General features: G+C 44.2%; 1 protein-coding gene across 1 annotated transcript; it reads left to right on the plus strand.

Moving 5' to 3' along the window:
• The first annotated feature begins 3935 nt into the window (after positions 1 to 3935).
• BPIFA2 (BPI fold containing family A member 2) lies at positions 3936 to 12417 on the plus strand. Its single transcript, XM_039863713.1, has 9 exons — positions 3936 to 4242; positions 4412 to 4581; positions 6229 to 6373; positions 7039 to 7146; positions 8063 to 8215; positions 10361 to 10442; positions 10642 to 10705; positions 11224 to 11266; positions 12261 to 12417. The coding sequence occupies exons 2-9, from the start codon at positions 4425 to 4427 to the stop codon at positions 12415 to 12417; spliced, it is 909 nt and encodes a 302-aa protein (XP_039719647.1). The 5' UTR covers positions 3936 to 4242; positions 4412 to 4424.
• Positions 12418 to 23425: the final 11008 nt, after the last annotated feature.

Below are 23425 nucleotides of genomic sequence, written 5' to 3' on the forward strand. Positions count from 1 at the left end.
AGAGAAAAAGACATAAAAACAAATTTTAGTTTTTCCACTCCACAAGCTCTTTGTGCCAAGGTGGCTAACGTGTGCCAACATCAAGTGATCCTTTCTCCCAGGAACCAAGAGGAAGTCTCTCAAAACTAGAAGAGAAAGGTGTTTTTCTCCATGTCAATCCAGCTTTCGAGACATTCTATTTGTAATATATGTCCTTCCTCAAAAAATAACAATGAAGTGTTCTGTGTGCTAACAACATAGCTTTTAAAAATGTAAAACGAAATTCTGCATTTTTATAAAAATGGTATTTCAAACTGTACAGTCAACAGAATTACACGGTTATCAAAAATGCTCGTACTTCACTTGGCATCCCCAGCACCTTCGGCTTTCTGTGCCTGGTCTGTTTTTGGTTTCTTTGTTTTCTGCAGGGTTATTGCCATCCTTGCCAGCATCAGCTTTCCCCCTTTTCCCACTGGATACCTTCTCTCTCTTCTTTGCAGGGGCCTCGTTAGGCTTGGGCTCTGGTGTTGAAGCAGCAGGTGTAGCAGATAACCTTGCAGTCTTCTCTGTGGTTGAGCTTTCACCCTGGCTTGATCTCCTTCAGCATCCCACTCAGCTTTTCTCTTGGGCATGATGGCGCCAGCCCCAGGACCTAGGCACTGGACGTGGGGATGCAGTGGCGTGGGCTTTGGTCAGTCTGCGGGTCGTCTTCGCTTCTTCACACTGCTCCAAGCACTCATATTTTAAATAAGCGTCCTAGGTAATTCTGTTTAATTTTTGTTTTTCAGGCTATTACCCAGAGGAGAAAATTCCAGCAAAACTAAAAGATAGGCAATAAAAGAGGAAAATAAGTGGGGTTCAAGTTTATTCGTGTGGCCTCGGATGAATCCTTCTCCTTCTCTGGGCCACAGGCTCCCCAAACTTCCCAGCAAGGAGGTTAAATTGATACACTCTAAGCTCTTCTCTGTTTCAAGTGCAGCGGGTGACCCTCAAGGATGTTGATATGAATCTTCAAAATGCATGAGTCAGGAGTGCTGTGGGTTTCGGTGGCAGAAATCCAATTCACAGAGAAAGGGAGGGAGACATGTATTTGAGCTGAAAAGTCCAAGGGAATGTATGACTTCAGGCACAGCTAGATCCAGTATTTTTTTATTTTCTTAGCATTGGCTTCATTTTCCATTCGGCTTTACCAGATAATTGTATCTAAAGTCTTTAAGGAAAACAAACAAACAAACAAACAAACAGATTCAGGCAATCTGAGGAGACCCCAATCTGTCTTTGTGGGTAGGGAGCCCTTTCATTCAGAACAGTGGTAATATGGTCTCCGTGATTCTGTAAAAGGTTCTCCTCACTGTAGGCAGTGAGATGTATCTGTTGTCTTCATATGAGTCTAGCTTGTGCTGTCTTGTTCATGTGCATGCATGAACACGTGTGTATGCGTGGACATGCACATATACATATGTGTAAGTGTGTACATGCTTGTTTAAGAGTTTCGCACACACTATTGGGAGTAGGAACCAGAAGACCCAGGAAGAAGGAAGGCATGGTTTTCCCCACTTTGGGAGATTTAGCTTAGTGTAGACCAGGCTTGGGGGTCAGCCAAATGCTTTAGCAGATACAGGCCTTTGAGGGTGTGGCAAAGTCCTGTCTTTATGTGAGCTGAGGCCAGTGGAGCTGCAGAGCATTGGGTTGACCTGAGAATAAGGCTCCCCAGAGAGCAGGGCCTTTGAGCTGCATGTGAGAGGACAGGGTCCTCTGCTTGTTTTACTGCCTTTGTGCCACTCTCCCAGACCCATGCCTAGGGGACGAGAGCTTCTAGTTAGTGTCACCTCAGAGCTCAGCTGTGTGAGGCAGCCAATGCCAGTAGGAGATGCTGGCTTTGTCCTGGGTGTGGTCCATGCTGAGAAACAGCACCCAGCTGAGCCACTGTGACCCCAGGAGGCCACAGCAGGGCAAAGGTAAGGTCTTAGGAGGTGGGAGGCTGAGAAAAGGGAAGTGACACGAAGCCTGAGGGGAAAATATCCATGTGGGGACAGCCGGACTCAGGTAGAAAGGGGACTCAAGAAGGATCACAAAATGTGAAAGAGTGGTCTTTGAGCAATAGACCAAGGAAATTTAGAATCACAGCTCAGAGTCACATCTCAAAGTCACGTCAAGTCTCACAGGAGCTTAGCAGTCACTGAATCCAATTTCTGAGTATCTCTGGTAATGGGGACCTCACCACATTCCCAGGTAGTGGCTAGTTTTATAGGATGTCCCAAAGAGAGGCTTGGAACATTCTAGAGACAGGTCAGAGTCTCTGAAACCCACAAGTGAGGAAAGCCTTGGAGCGCAGCGTGGCAACAATTTGCTGAGGGCTGAGAAAAAAAAATTTTAAATAAAATTGTGATTTGCTGTGAAAGAAGCCATCATGGAGATGAGGTTAGAGATGATGAGGAGGGGCCACCTCATGTGGGCGGTCAGGGAGGTTCTGAAGAAGTGACATCAAGAGCTGGGGGCAGCTGGGGAGAAGAGTCCTGGGCAGAGAGAATGGCTTATGCAAAGGCCCAAAGCAGAAAAGAGGTCGGAATCTTCTGGACTAGAAAGAAGACAGGTAGGGACCGGGAAGGAGAGGTAGGAGATAAGTTTGGAGAGGCAGTGAGCAGATGACACAGTCTCCTGTAGGGCATGGTAGGACTTTGGGTTTCAGCTGAGTGACACACCTCTGGCTGCTGTGCTGAGTAGCGTGGATGGGGCAAGTGTGCAGAGGGACGCCAAGGATGAGGCTGTGATGCGTGTCTCTTGACACTGGCTGTGCAGCCTCAGGCAAGGCATTTAACCTTTCTGGGCCTCGCTGCTACCCACACATAATAATATAGAGGCAGATTTTGTTCACTCTCAGGGTGAGAACAGGCAGGCATAAGGGGTGGTGAGTTCCCCATCACTGCAAACATTCAATATCTCTCCACCATGAGAGATATTGTAGAGAGCGCTCAGACAGCAGAGAGGATTGGGCAGAATGACCTTTCTGGTTGCTGTTCTAACTTTCTGTGGGCCATAGTTCTGGCCCCATCTCTGTCCATGTCTTGCTGGGTGACCTCAGGTTTGTTGCTTCCCCTCTCTGAGCTTTGCTTCCAAATGATGACAGAATTAGGATGGATGATCACTATAGGTTTTCCCACTAGCAATTCTCCAATTTGTCTATCTGTAGTTTTCACCCTAATCCCCACGCACAATGGCCACCATCTTGGCAGCTAGAGACTCCATGAGAACCCAATCTTAGTCTTGGCAGAAAGTTCTCCCCATATACATTCATTCCAACTCAAGCATCCTGGGTGACCTTTGGGTTGGAAGTCTCTCTGCTCATCCTGGATAGGGGTTATTTTCTTTGGAGTCTCCTTGGATGGCCCCGGAACCAGGGCTTGCTTCCATGGACAGCTTCTCATCCTGTACCTGCCAATATAAGGGCCACCACCACCCAGAAGAATTCCAGGAGACTGTCCAGGGAAACAAGGATTCGTGAGCATCCTTCTCCAAACCTGTGAGTGGTGGGCTTCCCCTTGACAACATCCCAAAAAGTGGTCTTCAGAAGGCATTGAGGGCAGGAGGCAGAGTGATGGGGCTGCTTGGATTAGTTAATATTTTGAATATAAAAATTTAAGAGATAGATATAGATTATGTTCAGAGAAGTGTCAAACTGATGAGCAATGCAAGGTCATGACGTGGTGCCCAGTTATTTGTTCATACTTTTATTCTGCAAATGTTTACTTGTCGTACTGAACTGGGTGCAGGCTTTTTGCTGGGGGCTGGAGATTCGACAGTGAAATAAGTCACAGTTCCTTCTCTAAGGAGTTCACAGCCTGGTGGTAGAGACTGACAAGTCATCAGGTAATTGGTACCCAGGACTCTGATCAGAGAAAGAAGGCAGAAAAAATATGGGGTGGAGTCCTTCCCCTAGACTCTGGGGAGGGGTCTAAAGTGGATTTCAAAGAAGGCATGATGTTTTACTAAAGCCGGAGAGTCAACAGGAAGTGACTTTGGTAAAAAAAAAAAAAAAAATGCAAAGAAGAAGACAGATGTTTCAGGCAAAGAAGCCAGCATGTGGAAAGGACCTTTGTGTAAAGAGCATGGACTTAGAGTCTAGTGTAATTTTTCAAACCACAGCTCCTCCACTCACTGGCTGTGTGTCTCTAGGCAAGTTGCTCTAGCTTTCTGCCCTAGGTTGCCCATCTGTAAAACAGGAGATAAGCACATTTATCTTAAAGCAATGTTAAGTTAAGAGTGGTAGGTACTCCCAGTGGGGGAGGCGGAAGGGGGAAAGCAGGGAGGGAGAAAAAGTAAAAAAAGAAAATGTTAAAAATTAAAAAAAATCTTTTTAAAAAGAGTGGTAGGTACTCATTGATTCCTTTTCCTTCTGCTAATTCTCACTTTTATTCCTCCCATGAATGTTCAGGTGTCAGGACAAGATGTTTCAGCTTTGGAAACTTGTTCTCTTGTGCGGCCTGCTCACTGGGACATCGGCATCTCTTCTTGAGAATCTTGACAACCACCTGGGTAGTGCTGTGAATAGCCTGAAATCTATTCTTGATAAAGGACTTGATACTGTTGACAATACACTTGAAGGTGAGTTAACAGGAGTGATGATAGGTGGCAACCAGAAGCCCGCCTTCTAAACACTATGCCTGCATTACCAGGAGCTGCCACCAGGGGCTGCCTTTTAAGTGTGGTTTATTGGGAAAAGTGATTGGTTGCTCAGTACCTGGTTCATTCACTTATTATTTTTCTATTAATAAGCAATATTTAAATGAATACACTTTTACATATTAAATCATGGTAAAGTTTTTCCAATATATGCATAGAATAAATTCCTAAAAGAGATTTCAAAAGTTAAAAGATATGTACATTTTAAGTTACAGTGTATGTTGAAAAATAATCCCTGCCAATATTTTCTTCAACAGTCCGTGAGAGTATCTTTCTTTCTGCTCTCTTGACAGCACTGGTATGGACAACTTAAATATTTTGCCAGCCTCAGAGATGAAAGATTCTAGTTCATGTCACTTTACATTTCTCTAATGATGGAAGAAACCACTCATTTTTACATATTTTTTAGCTTTTTACCTATTTTAACTTAAATATTTTGTGCATATTCTTCTATTGGGTTGTTTAGGTTTCTTATAGATTTGTATTAACTCATTGGAAATCGAGGAAATTAACTCTACCTGGCCTAGGTAGCTGTATATCTACTTTTATATTTAATTATATCTCCTTTTTATTTTGATTTCTTAAAAGAACTTTGACTTCCTTTTCATTTTCTGGAAACATTAAAAGCACATTGACAAACATTTATAGGACATAGTAACTTCTGTAAATGAATGCCTTTCAGATCTTGTAAGAGCTTAGACAACCTTCAAACATACAGAAAGGACCCAGTCTCAGATTTTACTCCTGAGAAAACTGAGCTCAGAAACAGAAATGTCTGGGCCAAGTTCACTTAGTGAGTTATAGTACCAGACATAGTTTTATTTAAATTAGGATTCTCTATTTGCATCGCTGTAACTAAATAGATACTATCCATGGCAGAGCCAAGTTACAGTACTATGATTACATATCTTTTCCTATAGCCTTTTGTTTTCTCTTGAGTTAGTAATTGCCTTGTTGTTTCTCACTCGAATTATTTTACACATATATTCTTAACTCTTTCCGTATGCACCATTCTACATCTGTTCTATCTAATCTCTCTTTTCTTTGGAGACCTCCCATTAGGACATTATGTCCTTCTGCTCCTGGGCCGCTGCAAAGCTCTCATCCTGGGACTCTCATTTGCTTTGTTTATGGATTGGAGTCATATTTTTTTTTTCTTAATTCTATATTTTCCATATTTTAGTTTATTCTCCCATTTTGTTTGACTTAGTTTTTAAATTCACGTGGACATCTCATTTAAAGCAATAGACCCCTAAGTCACTACGAGAAGCTGGTGTACAAGCATCATCAATTGCCTGGTCAATTGATTGATTGCTTCGTTGATAAATAATGAATATATATTAGAATGAAGGCAGCATGGAGAAACAGCATGGAGGAACTTTAGGCACATTTCTTAAAATTTCATCCTTTATTTTTTCATCTGTAAACTATGGATAATATCAATACCTTCCTCACTGAGTTATGAAGATTAAATGAAATAACATAGGCAAATAGTCTTATCTAGTACTTGGCACATAATAGCTGCTTCATAAGTAGTATATAACACTAAACAGCAATCTTTTTTGTCAGCTGTCCTTGGGAAAGAGAAGGACGATGTGGCCACATTTCAGGATTCTAAGGTTTGGCAATCGACCAAGCAGAAGTTCCAGGATGCTGAAAACTTGGTGAACAATGGCTTTCCTAGTATCTTTCCAGTTAAGGACAAGGATTTGGGGTGAGTTGGTAGAGATCTTCATAGTAGAGATCTTTGCTCCAAGAAAAGAGAATACATGGTGTGGGGCGGGGGGTAAGTTTAAGATTAAAGACAGAAAGGTGACAAACACTGTTTTTCTCACAAAGCCAAGGTGGTCTGAGGCCAGGTCCACCATAGCTTGAGTATATAAGAGGCAGGCCACAGGGCCAATCTGGACATTGCATGAGTTTGGGCTTCCACATTCTGTAATTTCAAGGTCAGGGTGAAGGCTCTCTTCATTATCATTTCCACCTTTTTGTTATTGCCTGAATTCCATTTTCCAAGGAATAAGACTTTCTTCTCCAAATATAGCTGAGAATAAAAGTCTGAATCCCCTTAGGAGAGAGGAAACTGGAATTCACACCCGCTGGCTCCACACATAGAGTTTTGGAGTGAAACAGTTCTAGGTTCAAATTCTGGCTCGGGCAATTATTTCCCCTAGAATCTTGGGGAAAACCACATCTGTCTGATCCTTAGTATGCCATGCCATAAAATGGAGACAATCAAACCTCTGAAGAGGGCTATGGTAAAGACCAAAGCAGGCAAGGTTGATGAGACCAAATGCTCAGCACAACGCTGGCATCAAGCAGTGCTCAGCAAATGGCTGTCATGAGGAGTGACAAGGGTGAATTCTGGTTTTTGGACAGGTTGAGAATCAGTGATACCCACATCCTGGATGTCAGAACTGAACTGGCTCCTGATGGCAGAAACCTTAACCTGAGGTTCCCCATCACTGCTAATGTCATCCAGTCCTTGTGAGTATGTATTAGAATTTGGAATTTGGGGAGGCAGTGCAGCATAGTCAAGGGATCTCCAAATTGGAATCGGGCACTTTTCCACACTGCCGTGTGGCCTTGGGCCTCAGTCTCCCAATCTGTAAATGAGGAGACCTTTCCCACTCTGGAATCCTAAAGTTTAAAAAGTTTTGATGAACTTTGGCCATAACCAAGTCTCTTTCAAAAGAATTTTCTATTAAATATATTTCCGGAACCATAACATTTATCTAATTGTAAAATTTGCAAACATTGAGAAAACATGAACATTTATAACTCTTTGGCAAAATTTTCCCCAGCATTATTTTGTCTTTCAAGATTCTCCTTAAATAGCAGTGACCATTATGGATAAATGCATATAATAGTGTATACTATATAATATAACTTTAAAGCATATTAATTACTTTAAAAGAGCAGGATAGGAAAATGAGCACCTGTGGATAATGTTTATAAGTTACATGCATTATAATTCCATCATTTGTTAGCTATGAGATCTTGGGAGAGTTACTTAATCTCTCTATACCAACTTTTTCTCATTCTAAAAATTGAGATGATAGTACCTTCCCTCATGGTATTTCCCTCATGCTAATGATTAAATGGATTGATCCAGGTAAAATACTTTTTAAAACTGCCTAATACATAATTTGTGTTCAATAAATCCTAACTATTATTATTTTCATTATTAGCGTGACACTATATAAGAATTTCATATAAACCAAACCCATGTGGCTAGAAAAAGAAGCCCTTAATGTAAATATGTTAATCCCATAAAGAACATGGACAATGTTGGCATTATCCGTAGATATCCTAGATATTGTCCACACAAGTAAAGGAACCTGAGTGGGCAATGTGAAAGTCCTTCTAGACCCTTCTTCACTGTGAACCTTATTTCCCGCAGGCCTCTCCTTGGCCAGACAGTCAACCTGAAGGCTTCCTTGGATCTCCTGACTAGTGTCAGAATTGAAACCAGTCCCCAGACTGGCCTCCCCCTAGTGGTCCAGAGAGAATGCATCAGTGACCCAGCCAGTATCCAGCTCACCTTGCTGGGCAGGTAAGGCACATCCATTTCAGTAGAGCTGGGCTCTCAGAGGAGTTGAGGACCCCTAATTTCATCACTATTCCTATACCTGGGAGGTGGCACATGTGATGAAAAGAGTTTAAGCTCTGTAGTCAGACAAACCTAGGTTCAAATACCAGTGCTGTCACTACCTTGTAACTTCGTAACCAATTTAATCTCTCTCAGTCTCAGTTTTCACATCTATAAGCTGAAGATGACAGTAATACCTACTCATAGTCTGCTGAGCTGACCAAAAAAATATAAGTGTTTAGCATGAAACCTGGTACATACTAAGCTCTCAGTAATAAAAATACCCATACTGACTTTCTGTCTCCTTGTTCTTTCCATTACTGAAACAGGAGTGTTGACCTCTCCAACTGTAATCGTGAATTTGCTTATTTCATCTTTCAGCTCTATCGGAACTTTCCTTCTTGCTTTTTGAAGCTCTGTTGTTAGGTGCATGCATATTTTGGATTGCTATGGCATCTTGAAGAATTACCCTTTCATCATTATGTAATGTTCTCAGTCATCATCATCATCATCATCATCATCATCATCAACATCATCTTCATCAATTGCATTTATCTTCCTGCCTCCAGTTGGGAGGGGGAAGAGGAGTAAATGCCCACCATGGGCTCTAATTTCAGATTGTCCCCAAATGGTCCTCCACTGGAAAATTCCTGAAATGAGATCTTGAAAACGTAATGCTCTCCATTTAAATCATTGTTCCCTCTTAATCCACAAAATCTACATTTTAAACTGTGTAAGAGTAAGTTTGGCCCCCAGAAGAAGGTGGAGACAGAAAGGGACACCCTAGCTGTGGCTAGGAGAGGAGAAATGCTCTGGAAGCTGAGGACTGGGGCAGGTTTGCTTTGGTAGGAAATAAGTCTGGGCCGTGAGCAGAGGACAATCCACTCTACCCCCACAAGGGATCTGGTCAGACGTTGCTTAAAGACCCCACCTCAAACCAAAGAATGGCCCTCAGGGCCTGATGTTAGGTGGAAAGGCTGGGATGCAAATTTAGAGGCCTGATCCCTGCTAGGCACTGCCTCTGGGTCTCAGTGTCCATATCTGTAAAATGGCATTCCACTGTGCTGCTCCAAATCCTCTCAGGGTTTTTCTTTCCACTTTGGATGGAATCCCAAGCCCTACTTATTGCCACCTAGGCTCTGTGTGATCTGGCTCCATCCTCACATCACTGTACTCTTCCCTCGCTCGCCCTGCTCCAAACATGCTGGCCTTTGCTCTGTGCCTCAGACTAGCTCCTTCCCACCTCCAGACCTGTGCACAGGCTCTTCTGGCTATTTAAAACACCCTTTCCCCAACTCCAACTCAACATATTTTTCATCCTTCATGGTCTAATACAAGGTTCCTTTGATTCTCTCAAAAGTATCTACTCCCACTCTTCAGAGTACTTGACACAAGTTGTTATTATATATTTAATTGTATGTTTATTTCATTCATTCTTTCAGCTGAAAACGTATTGAGCATCTGTTACATGCCGGGCAGGCAGTGTTATGAGCTCTGGAGAACTTATTGGTGACAACAGACAAGGACCCAGTTCTTATGCATATTTTTGTCCTGAGAGAAAGGCAGACAGGCGAGCATTCAGTCCCTCAATACAGGAGAATGTCAGATTGTGATGAGCCATGGGCAGAGCAGCACACTTAACAGGAAACTATGATACAAAGCCCTCCCTTAGGTGAGCAGTCAGGATGGGCTACCATGAGGAGGTGAAAGTTATGCTGAGAACTGAAGGGGGAAGGAGCCAGCCTTAGCATGACTTGTTTAATGTTTAGGGACCAAGCTAGGAGCTGTTTGTGTTTTGCTCATTCCCATATCCCCAGTCTAGCTTGGTCTCTGAAATATAGTTGCTGCTCTATAAATAATTGTTTAAGAAATGAATGGGGTTATGATGAGATTCTCATGAGATATTGGGGTGAGCTGCTGGTCAAACACGGGGTTCTAAGTAATGATTCTCTTGGACGGAAGCTCTGTGCTTCGAAAGGCATTGCAGAGTCCCTAGAGTTTGCTTACCTGCCTTCAAGGTGCTTTGCCGTCTCCTACCCTCACCCCACCCCTGTCACTTGGCCACTCTGCCCACTTGACCATGTGTTATTAGTTCCTTCTCTTTTCCAGACGGAGTGAACTGGTCAGCAAGCTCGCAAATATTGTGTCCAGCGTAACAAGAAAGACTGTGTCCTTCCTGGTGCAGAAGCAGGCGAGTCTTCCACTCTTTGGGGCCCAGAGCCAGGCTTGGTGGGGGGCAGTATGGAAGGCCTGGCTATACTTTCTGGGCTCCTTTCCTTCTGAAGTGCAAAATTCTCATTGGGCTATCAGCTGAAACCTGCCTCCCAGCTGATAATGGATCTGTCCTTTTTCCTCTTCCGGTCCTTCTCCTTCTCTCTCTCCCCACTCAGATGTGCCCACTGGTCCAGGCCATCACCTCTGCCTTGAATGTGGATTTCATTCAGAATGCCATTGGTAAGTCACAGCCTGGGGAAGTAGAGACGTTCCCTGTGCAGCCTTCCCAGGGCAGGCATGCAGCTCTGTGCCCACCCCACAGGCAGATCTGGTCAGGGGACCCAACACCCTAAGCAAATTGGGAGAGTGTGTCTAGAAGGATCCCTGCAGAATGGAGGGGGTTCTATAGGCCTCTGAGAGCTCTCTACTGTCATCCTTTTGTAAACCTGCAGAAGCTGCCTGGCAGAATGATGTAAGAAAGAAGATGGGCCAGATCTGAGTTCAAATCCTGGCTCTGCTTCTTAGCAACTGTGTGGCCTTGGTCAAGTGGCTCTGCCTTTCTGAGCCCCGGTTTTCTCCCGGGTATAACAAGGTTGTAAACATTTTGAGTTTGTTGAGTGGATTAAAAGAAAAGGCATAAAGAGCCAAATATCCAGTGGGCATTGCTAATAAACACCTTCCCTTCTTTATCCCTTCTTACGAGAAGCTAGGGCTTCTCCTCCAGACACTGGGGGCTTTCTTTGGCCTTGGGTCTCCAGGCATGGCTGGGGTTGCTAGGGATGCCGAGGCAATAGAAATGGGGTAAGTGGATATGTCAGGGTCCTGGAGGTGGCCCTTTTATGAAAATAGCTGCAGGTCCAGTTCTTTGAGCAATAACTCTGTGCTCTGCATACACCAGCTCATTGGATCCTCACAACGACCCCGTGGGGTTGGTACTGTCATTGTACTCATCTTACAAATGAACAAATGAAGCTCAGAGAGGTAGAGTGACATGCTCGAGGTCCTCTGGCTGTCAGACTGACCCACTGGAGAGTGGCAGCCATTGAGGTCTGGTTTTTATTTGATGGAGACTGAAGCCTGCTATTGATTTTGTTTCTCCAGACAATCTTCAGCATGGAATCAACCAGCAAATCAGTATCTGAAGAGGGCAGAAGAGGAGGACCCCTGCGATTTTCCCCACTGGTGAGGGGCCAGGCTCTGTGCCCCATGCTAAGGGAGGATGAGGCTCCTCTTTGGGGGCCTACAGTGAAGCCAAAGCAAAGCCTGCATTCTCTTGTTTTTCTAGCAGCAGACCAAGTCTTGGTCTTGGTCTTAGACTGAGGCTTGACCTTAGTCCCAAACGGAGACCTGATCCTGGTTATACTCCGAACCCTGAGCCTTAATCACACACCCGCTGTGACCTTGGATCCTAGCCACAGACTGAGCTTCAACCCCAGTTATTGACTGAACCCTGACATTAGTCACAAATTGGGCCCTGACCCTGATCTCAGACTGATCCATGATCCTGATCACATACTGAGCCCTGAACCCTGGCTCCAGTCTTGGCCTCTGATTAGTCTTTTTATGTCTTCTATTGTTCCTAAGGTGAGGGAAGGGGAGAGTGAAGGGATAAGGATGGGTCAGTGCCAGGTGCCAGAGAAAGACCCCAAACCACAGGTGCCAGGCCCCTCTTCAAGGCCTTAGAACCTGCAGGATGTTGTTGGAAAGAATTTGGGCAGCAGTGTCTGCTGAATAGCAGATGCCCGTAAAGGCCCCTTTGCTGTCAATGACCTAACCCCCTGTGGTCTCATTCCAGATTAATTCCCAGTGGCTTGACGGCATTCTCTTGTAGCATCTCCCTCTGGGAAGGTGATGCCAGCATCCATGGAGTGAAAAAGCCTGAGCCCAACCAGAATGACCTCATAGTTGAGACAGTAGTCTTTATGCTCGTCACCCTGCACCCCTACCAATAAAAGCCACTTCTGCATCCTCTCGTGTGACCCGTTGCTTTCCTTCCACTGGGGATTTGGAGATGGGGGTTGCAACTAGGGCAGCAGGGACCTGGATCCGGAGCTGGGAAGGACATTCGTGACTATTTGGCTCACCTTGTTTTACAAAGGGGGGCACTGTGGCACAGACGGCAAGGAACTGACCTGAGGTCACATAGCCAGTCTGCAGCAGTGGCAGGACCCTTGATTCATCCCTTCACACATTCAGCAGGTATATAGTGAGCACCTGCTCTAGGCCAGGCAGGCAGTGGGAACAAGAAATTTACATTCTGGGGACAACATTACTTGACACGTTCCTTCATTCTCTGGGGACTCTGAAAGGCCTTGCAGAGGATAAGGGGACACCTGATCTGTCTGGATTCAGGGGTATAGGGCAAGGTGACATAAGGTCAGAGGCCTGGACCACATCCCAGCCTGCCATTCCATGCTCTCTGAGTTCAGGCTATGGTTCCCCTTGAGCTAAGATCTCTTCAAGGAATGTCCGAGAACACCTATGGTCTCCAGGACCCAGGGCTCACCCACCTCTCCAAAGCATCGCCAGCATAAGAGCCTGTGTGCCCGCCTGCCAGGCTGCATGAAAACCCTGCCTGCCTTGTGAGGCCAAGGGTGTTCTGCTGTCCCATGGAGACCAGCTCCTCTCTCTGGCCAAGGCCCCTCCACCCACTTCCCAGAACTTAGCTCCCCCCAGGCTGTGCCAGGCCATGGTCGAGACAGCATCACTCTGCTTCTACTAAGACCACTGCCATCAGGAAGAGCTGCTTTTGCCTGCACACAAGACCTCATTAATCCCTCACAACACTCCTATACCAGGAGACAACTTTCTTATCCTCATTTGACAGATAAGGCTCGTAGAGGCAAAGTGGCTCATTGGATTCACACAGTGAGCAAGTGGCAGAGCCCATGGCTATGAGATCCTTTGCTCAGAGAAGTGACATCCCAGCTCCCAGGCGCTTTGGCCCAGATCCCAGCAGGTCCTGCTTTCTTCTACCCAGGCCAGATGAAGTCCTTCTGAGGCTGTGGCTGTTCTTCCTCTTCCACATGCAGCCCTCAGTTTCCCCATTTCCCCTCAGGGAAGAGGGCACTTTCCCCACAGTCACGTTTGCCTCTGCAGAGATGCAGCACAGGCTGCACACTGACACACGCCATTGCCTCAGGACCCCAGCAGCTTCTCCTTTCTAGGAGGGCATCTGACTTTCTCATCAAAAGGCCCAAAGAATTTTTGCCCATTTTGCCAAGCAGCCACCTCGTTACTTTGCACAGCTCTCCCCACAGGAAATTCAGGTACAGAGAGGCTAAGGCCGCACAGTGGCCTACACCCAGCTGCCAACTCACCCAAGGGCCTCCCTGCTGAAGAAGCCTGCCTCACGGGGGTCAAGTCACTTCAGGGGGCCCTTGAGCCCTTGGGGTGGTCTGGAGGGGCCTTGGACCAATTCTCCTGAGCTCTCCAGTGAGGACCTCAGTTCAGGTTATGTCGGGGAGCTGCTGGGTACAGGGCGAGGCCAAGGAGTTGGGCACATTTGAGCTTGAGTCAGCCCCTGCCACTTTCCAGCCCTGAAAGCTTGGGCGAGTTACTTAACCACTCAGAACCGCAGTTTCTCACCTGTCAAATAGAATTAACAGTAAAACCTCCCTCTTTAGGCTGTTGTAAGGATTAAAGGAGCCAATTAGTGAAAAGCATTTAACCAGAGCCTGCCACCTAGTGAACACGAGATGAACGTCCACCTTTGCGTGCTGAAATTACTGTTATGACCTCCTCCCTCTTGTTTGTTGCTTGGCGAAAGCTCTGAAGTGGTAGCGAGGACTGTGGTCTTGGGAAATCTTGGCTCTTCACCTTGTCTTTATGGCAAGACTGTCCCCCAGTGGTCATTCTTCTCTACCCACCTCAGGTTTTAGCTGGGCCATCATAGCCCCAGCCAGAGATTATATTTCCCAGCCTTCCTCGCAATAAATGTGGCCATACGACTAAAGTCTAGCCCATAGAATATAAGCAGAAGTGATGCTGCAAATTTCACTCTGTGCTTTAAAAGAAAGGAGGTTCTCTCCACTTCCTCCCAATGTTCTCCTTTCTCTCCAATTAGAAATACGGACAAGTGAAACAATTGCCTGAGACCCAGAGGCGGAAGCTGTGCATTGAGAATAGTGGAGTGCTGCAGCAGCCCCTAACCACTCATCTCCAGGCTCTCTGGCAGAAAAGAATGGACCGGCTATTTAAACCATTGTGTTTTCACATCTCCTTGTTAAGGCTGCTTTGTCTCTATTCTACCTAACTCATGCTGCCAATGGCATGCTGTGTGACATTAGGATGCTCACTTACCCTCTCTGAGCACTTTTTCCATGTTTGCACATGAATCCCTGAAGGCTCTTCCTGCTTTAACAGGACAGAAGTCAATGCTCCCTCCAGACCTAGAAGGGAAAGAGAGAATAAACATTTATTGAGCTTCTACTACATACCAGGCACTGTATTACTGGTGGTTCTCAATCTAAAGATGACTCTGTCCTCCAGGGGACATTTGGCAATTTCTGGAGATATCTTAGTTGTCACGAATTGGATGAGGGATGCTATTGGCATCTTGTGGGCAGAGGCCAGGGGTGCTGCTAACCATCCTATAATACGCAGGACAGCCCCTCCCAACAAAGAGTCATCTAGGTCAAAATGTGAAAGTGTTGAAAAGCCTGTATTAAACCTTTATACATATTATCTCATTGAGTTCTTTTACTGAGTGATGCAGTGAATGATTTGGGGGGAAGATGTGGCAACTGAGGCTCAGAGAGGTGAAGTGACTTGCCCAAGGCCACATAGCTGAGCAGAGGTATAGCTGGATTTAATCTGTAGTTATCCTTCTCCAGAGCTGGTGCTTCTCTTGCTAGCCAAGGAAAAGTGGTGAAATTTTTCTTTTCTGACTACATTTTGTAACAATCTCACCTTCCACACACACAAAAAAAAATACAAACGAAGGTCTCAAAATTTAGGGCTTCCTTGGGCAGTAACCAACTTGAGTCAGTGGCAAGCCTTTGTCCATGCTGTTCCATCTACCTGAGACACCTTTCCTTCTCCCTCTCCAGCTGGTTAAATCCTCCTCAGCTATAAAACTTGGCTCATCAGTCACCTCCTAGTTAAATGGGGGCTGCTCCTCAATGTTTCCCCAAAGAAGACACAGGGCTTCCCCACTTGTAGATCTAACTAAGTTAACTAAGCTGTACTGTCCAATACAGAGAGAGCGCTCGGGAAGTGTCAGCTCTCGTTATCACGGTTTTCACCTTTTTTATTCACCTCTCTGTCCCAAGAGGCTGTGAAATCCTTGAAGTCAGATACGCCCCTCTTCTCAGCAGCCCCAGTGCCCAGAGAAGGACCAGATACACTACAGGCACTAACCCATGTTGAATAATGCATGAAAGAGTGAATGAATTAATTAATCTCTTCTTGACTATACACCATCAGAAACCATCTCCAGGACAGCTGAGTGGATAGGTGAACAAGAAAATTCTAGCAACTCAGGATTGGGGGTACGGGGGTAGAGGGGCATGGTTTAGAAGACTTGTCACTATTCCCTGTTAACCAGCTCCAGATATCTGGCACTTGAGGACATTAGTGATGGGTTATGGATCAAATGTATGGCTTCGAGGTGAGTGCAGCCAGGACACAGAGGGGCTGGAGCCAAGGCCACTTGGTCCCACTGGTGACTGATGAGGGGAAGGGGGAAAGGGGACAGGTGAAGAAGTGAGGGAGTATTCTCCTGCCATGAGCCTGGCACTGCCCAAGCAGCTCCTTACTCACTTGACCTAGACCTCAAAAAGAGGTGAGAGTTTTCTGGAGGTGGTGGTGCTCTCAGGGAAGAAGAAGACACTTCGAGGGGGTAAGGGGACATTCTCCATAAGGGAATATATGGGAAGGAAGAAGGCAGAACTTGAGTAGACCCTGAGTCATCCAGAAACTTGAGTGCCAAATTATAGTGCAGGCTCTTTTGAAGGCTTAATCTAGTTAAATAAGTATTGGATCTTTCCAATGTTTGCACAATCCTTTAGGATAATATCTCAGGATCAGAATTATGAAATGTATGCCTTGGAACATTTTATGACCCCAGGAACACATCACAAAATTATTTACCAAACCGGATCTTCCTATTTACACTGTGATATCAGTGTGTGTGCACTTCACCAAATATATGCCAGCACATGGACACTTATTTTAAATATTTGCTCTTTAAATGGGGATAAAATAAATGTCATCACATTGGAAAATCTAAAGTTCTCAAATTAGAGGAGTCAGTTGTTACATCATCTCAATAGACTATTTCTGAACATTTTTTAAATTGGGAAATATCTTGTTTTACAGCTGAGAGAAAACACAAATCTTAGAACTATTCTTAGTTGGAATCACAATGATACAAACAACTGAAGCTGGGGATAAAACTGAAAAGGGATGCTGAAATTTAACAAAAATTTATTTGTGGGGGTTGACACATTGTTTCTATGTTAATGTTTATGCAAGAAATAAAATGCATTGAAAGAAAAAGAAAGAAAGAAAGAGAGAAAAAGAAGAAGAAAGAAAGAAAGAAGAAAGAAAAGAAAGAAAGAAAGAAAAGAAGAAGAAGGAAGAAAGGAAAGAAGAAAGAGAAGAAAGAAAGAAAGAAAGAAAGAAAGAAAACAGGAAGGCGGTTGAGTCTCTAGCTAAGCCAGGCTCTGTGCTGGGCAGTTCAGGGGTGACTGAAGCATGACCTCTCCAACCCAGTGCAGCATGAATGGTGTTCGTGAGCTGTGTCATGCCTGTGGAAGGGGCTGAGAGAGGGACCTTCTCCCATCACAGAGGCACACAGCCTCTCGGGGGAAGAGACAATAGAGTGCTGAGAAAAAGATTCAGTGGAGGGGTCTTGACGCAGCCAGGAGGTGAAGGGCCGTCAAGGAAGGTGTCCCAGACAAGGTGCCAATGGGGCCGAAATTAAAAGAATGGCAGGGAGAGAAGGGGAGGGATTGCAAACAAAAGTGACCAAATGAGCAAAGGCGGAAGATAAGAATTAATCTACTGTCACTAAGGGTCCCACAAGCTCTGGATGCTGCTGTAGCATAAATGTGTGAGGGTCAAGTGGAGGGCAGAGCTTTGAATGCCACACTGGGGTGGTTTAGATGTGATCTTCTTAGCTAGGGGTTAGATTTTTTTGTTGTTGTTTTTAGCCCACTCTCAAAAACTGACGATCTCAAAGAGCTTTTTTCTATATGGATTCCATCCATTGATATTTGCCATAAAAGAAAATAACCCTAATGAACAGGACAGACAGACTCCCGGACATGGACTATAGACTAGTGGTTACCAGAGGGTAGGGAGTAGGGGAGCCGGGGGGAGGTACACAGGATAAAGGGGTTTAAATATGTGGTCACAGAAAGAAATCTAACTATGGGAGGTGAACACACAGTGTAAATCTATATATGCCTTACTGTTAAAGTGTTCAGATGAAACTTATCGGATTTCGTTAACTAATGTCGCCATCAAAAAATTTAATTAATTAATTTTATAAAAAGAAACTAACCCTGAAAATTTTTTAAATATATATTTATTATTTATTTTTCCCTTATAAAATAACAAAAATAAGCTCATTGCATTGTAATGAAATGAAAAATAACTTAAAAAAATCACTAGTGAGAAAAAAGTGACTCTGTTTTACAGTTTTAAAAATCTCCATTACGACTGGCTTAGTGGAGGACAGCTGCGTTCTCACATCGGCTCTGCCTTCGATCTGCTGCAATATCACATGTCATGAAGTGTCTAGAAAATCCTGCTCTCCACTTGTGAGAGAATGAGAGTGAAGAGGCAAATAATAGTTCAGAATTTGTTTGGGCCTTGCAGATCCCCTAGAAAGCACCCCTGCCCACACCCCTGCCCCCCAACCACACTTTGAGAACCACTGGACTAGGTAGCAGGAAACTATGAAAGATTTCTGAACAGAAGAGAGACCATCTCAGCTAATCTCAGTTTCTGGAAGTTTCCTCTGGCAAGTGATGTGTAGAGTGGGTTAAAAGGAGACAAAGATATGACCAGGGATTACCCTGGTCAGAAGTCGTTGGGGTGGATAGCTGGACTGTAGATAGGAAGACAGGGTAGCTTCTCGGGAAGAGGGGCTCGTAAGAGAGGGACAGCCAGAGAAGCCCCTCCTATGGCTCACTCTGCTGAGCTTTTGCCAACCTCGGCCCCTCAGCCTCTGCTCTGGGGCCAGGGCTAATGGCTCAAGGGCCTGCATCCCGCTCTCCTCAGCTTGGGAGCGAGAGAGTGATATAGGAAGGAGCCAGGCCTCTCCTTTGGTTCCAGAAGAGGGAATAATGTGATCCTCTTTGGCTCTTCTGCAAGGCTGGCAGGCAAAGTCAACATTTATCCCTTTTGTCCTGCAAGCATTTGCTCATCCAACTGACCTTCTGCCTGCAGACGTGGCTACTAATGGGAGCCACTGACAACAGTATCTATGGATCTGGCTGTCACAATGCTGAGGGAAATTTCCAGAGAGTATTACCATACAATCCAGCAATTGCGCTTCTTCGTATTAGCCCAAAGAAGATGAAAATATATCTCTACACAAAAACCTGCAGACGGATATTTGTGATACTTTTATTCGTAATTGCCAAAACTTAGAAGCAACCAAGATGCTCTTCAATAAGTGGATAAATAAATAAACTGTGGTATATCCAGACAATAGAATGTTATTCAGCACTAAAAAGAAATGAGCTAGCAAGTCATAAACAGATAGGGAGGAACTTTAAATTCACATTACTAAGTGAAAGAAGTCAACGTGAGAATGCTTTGTACTGTATGATTCCAACTATGTGACAGTCTGGAAAAGGCAAAACTATAAGGCAGTGAACAGATCAGTGGATGCGGGGATGAAGCGGGGGAGGGATGAATAGGTGGCACACAGAGGATTTTTAGGGCAGTGAAATCACTCTATATGATACTGTAGTGGTGGATACGCACCATTATACTTTTGTCCAAATCCATAGAATGTACAACACCAAGAGTGAACTGTAATGTACACTATGGACTTTGGGGGATAACGGCGTGTCAATATAGGTTCATCATTATAACAAATGTCCCTCTCTAATGGGGGATGTTGATAATGCACGAGGCTCTGCATCTTGTGGGGCAAGAGATATATAACAAACCTCTACACACTCTGCTCAATTTTGTTGTGAACCTAAAACTGCTCTAAGAAATAAAGTCTATTTAAAAACGAACAAACACAAAACAAAACAAAAAAACTTCCAGAATGGAGGTTTCAAGCCTGGTATTATCTTTCCCCTAGAACCTCCCCGCTGCCTGGCCAGTCAGCCTCCTCTCCTGGGCCTCCTTGCCCACATCTGACAAAGGGGAGGTGTGCAGTGATGTTTCAGTGGCTGATAATGTGAAACATCTGCTGGGAACCCCTGTTCCCAAATGACCAGGTTAGAATGGCATTATGGCTCTAACATGTATCAATAGATAGAAAATGTACAAGATGGAATCGAATCGTGGTTAAGACCTTGGCTCTGGGGTCGGCCTCCTGATTCTGAATCTTCGCTTTGCTCGGCTTCTCTGAGCACAGCCCGTTTGCCTTTAATATGAGTGTCAGAGCATCAACCTCTCATAGGGTTTGGAAAGGATATAATAAGATGAAGTGTGCAAAGCATGTAGCACAAATCCCAGGGAGACACAAAAACTTAGATACAGTCCCTAAGTGCTGACAAATTAGAAGCAGAAGCTGATATCCTCACACCCAGACTGAACCAGGGGACAAATGTCCATCTTTGGGGTCAGAGAAAGACCAATTTCTACCAGAGATATCTGGAACAGCTTCTTGGTAATGGTAAGATTAGAACAAGACTTCAAAGAATGAGTCATTTATTCATTCACTTTTTCTTTTAACACAGATATATGGAGCATTTGCTGTCTTCCGGGCAGGCCGTAGGAACAGTTTGAGCAAAGGCCCTGAGGCAGGAAGGGGCAGGACTTCCAGAGAAACAAGGATTAGGCAGCAGTGGACTTAGGCTGCATTTAGGGATGGTGGGGAATCAGCATGACAAAGTCCCCATGCTAGGATTCTGTGGGATGTCTTATTTTTGCCCAGAATTGTTAAGTGACTTAATGTGGCAGACAGGGAAGTGCATCATTCAGTTGTCCCTTCAGGAGGAATTGCCACAAAGAGGGTCATTGGTTGGACATGTCTCTACATCTATATCTTCATCTAGTCACACAGAACAAAGACTAGAGAGAAATGAACCAAAGTGTTAGCAGAAGTGATCTCTAAATAGAGACATTATTTTCTTTATGCATTTTTGTATTTTAAAAATATTCCTTCATAAACATGGGTAATTTAAATAATCTAAAATACATGTTTTAATACATTTTTTAAACTAAGGCTAGGGGGAGGGGGCTGTCCTAGCTTTTGTTGCAAATGATGGAGACTATCTGTCTTTGGGGCCTGGAGGGACAAGTCTTCTCAGTGCAACAGGAAACTATTCCTTTTGACCAACCAAGGAGGCTTCTGCTCTGCTCTAAAAAAAAAGAATTTGCGATGTACTGTCAAAGTTACAAGCTTGGGAATAAGGCAAAACTAGATTCAGATCCTGACTTTACTATAGACTAGTTCTAAGTCCTTGGGAAAATTTTTTTCTCTCTTGAGTCTTAGTTTCCTCATCTGTAAAATGGGACTAATCATATTTTTTATATCATAAGGATGCTATGAGGAGTCCACAAGCATTTGTGAAAATTGCCCGTTGATAGTAGCTGATGATACTATTATTACAGATGGGGAAACGGAGGCCCAGAAAGGGCATGGGAGCTTTCCAGTGTCCAATAGCAAGGAATGACCGACTGCAAACTGGTACAGCCGCTATGAAAAACAGTATGGAGGTTCCTCAAAAAACTAAGAATTGATCTACCATATGATCCAGCAATCACCCTACTGGGTATTTACCGCAAAGACTTGAAAACTCATATCCAAAAAGATATTTGCACACCGATGTTCATAGCAGCATTATTCATAGTGGCCAGGACATGGAAGCAACCGAAGTGTCCTACAATAAATGATTGCCTAAAGAAGCTGTGGTACATATATACAATGGAATATTACTCAGCCAAAAGAAGAGATGAAATACTGCCATTTGCAAAAACCTGGATGGACCTCGAGATAATCATGCTAAGCAAAATAAGCCAGACTGAAAAAGTTGAAAATCACATGATGTCACTCATGTGTGGGATATAAATCTAAAAGCAACAAATGAACAGGACAAACAGAGACTCAGGGACATGGACAATGGACTAGTGGTTACCAGAGGGTAGGGGGTAGGGGAGGAGGGAAAAGGTAGACAGGGTAAAGGGGGTCAAATATACAGGGTTTAGGGGAGGGTAAAGAGGGTAAAGGGGATCAAATATATGGTAGCTGAAAGAAACTGTACTCTGGGTGGTAAGCACACAATAGAATATACAGATGTCAGATTATAATGTACATCTGAAAATTACGTAATTGTATTAACCAATGTTACCCCAATAAACTTAAAAAAAAAATAAAATAAAATATATTGTTGACATGTCCATCACATGGCTTAAGTGAGTCCCTGTCTCTTTAATCCCCGAGGCCTTCTATGCAGGAATGTTTGCTTTGGAGTTATTAGATGGACATGGTGAGACAAAAAGCTTCTCATCAGTTTCCTAGTTGTCCATCACTCAGTGCCACGTCTTCCCCAGCAATGGGGTCACTCACCATATATGAAGTCTGCCCCACTACAAAGCCCATCAAGAATGAATTGATGGAGACCCAGGGCATCGCTACAGTACACTAGAGAAATCCAGGTGAGCACAATGCAATGACCCCCTCTAAGCTGTCTTTTTATCAGATACCAAACCAGACTAAAGTTTTTCATAAATGTTACCAGTTACAAATTGGAATTGGTTCTAGCACAGAATATGAAAAATAGTGGCTTAAACAATGATGAGAAGTCAGCAGGTAGGTTGTTACACTGGTATGGGAGATCCTATCAGTTCTTCCCTCTACTACCCCTAGGTTGTGGCTTTCATCTTCATGCTAATAAAATAGCTGTTGAGTTCCAACCATCATGTCTGACATCCAATTAGGAAAAAAACAGGAGAAAAAAACAAAAGCCAAGTCAGCCCACTTTAAAGAACTTTTTTAGAAGCCCCAGCACACAACTTCCATTTATGATCTCATTGATCATTTCTGGTTACAAATATGGTTGAGAAAAGAAGCTTCTTTGTTAAGCCCATTTCTGCTCTCAAAAATAAAATGGTTCTGTAAAGAAAGAAGGAAGAATGGGCCAGTGCCCTCAGCTCTCCAAGCTTCTATTTCCTGCTCTTTAAAATAAGTGCATCAGTATTTGTCTCATAGGACTGGGATATTGCAAGGATTTAGTGTAGACTGCCAACACTCTTTGGGCATCAAAAGATGCTCATTGGCCACAGTCTCCTCCTTCAAGCTCTGTTAGTCTATGAACTTTGCAAAGGCACTGTCAATGGAGGGATAAAGAGAAACATAAATTTTCAAGTTCAAAATTAACATCATTTGTAGCGCTGAGCTAAGCAATTTTCAAAATGCTTGTTGAATCCTGATAGTAATTTTATTTAGGTGCAGGGTAAAGTATACCTACCTTGAAGGCAGGAAAGTTGGGTTTTAGCCTCTAACTATGGGTGGCCTCAGGAAAAACAAAACTTTGCCCTGAGCCTCAGTTTCTCATCTGTAAAATGAAATCAGGGTGAATGGGAATAAGTCCAGATGAGTCCTTTAATTTTCCCCTGCCCCAAACTCCTTCAGCTCCATAGAGAATCTCTCAGAGTGGTCATGAAACTGACTCTATTTACCTGGGATTCCCACAGGTACTGTTCCAAGAGGCTGAAGTTCTCAGACCTCCTCATCCTCTGTGGGCTGCTTGCCCTGTTGTCAGCTCAATACTTGAATATTTAAATCACTTGTGGGTCTTTTATATTGCATATTTTAATTTC

This window comes from Pteropus medius, unplaced genomic scaffold (assembly GCF_902729225.1).
Source record: "Pteropus medius unplaced genomic scaffold, Ma_sr-lr_union100, whole genome shotgun sequence".
Classification (NCBI taxonomy): domain Eukaryota; kingdom Metazoa; phylum Chordata; class Mammalia; order Chiroptera; family Pteropodidae; genus Pteropus; species Pteropus medius.

Coding starts and splice junctions, on each gene's coding strand:
- BPIFA2 (XM_039863713.1), top strand. CDS start 4,425: ATGTTTCAGCTTTGGAAACTTGTTCTCTTGTGCGGCCTGCTCACTGGG. Junction 4,582..6,228: donor TGTTGACAATACACTTGAAG/GTGAGTTAACAG, acceptor CTTTTTTGTCAG/CTGTCCTTGGGAAAGAGAAG. Junction 6,374..7,038: donor GTTAAGGACAAGGATTTGGG/GTGAGTTGGTAG, acceptor GTTTTTGGACAG/GTTGAGAATCAGTGATACCC.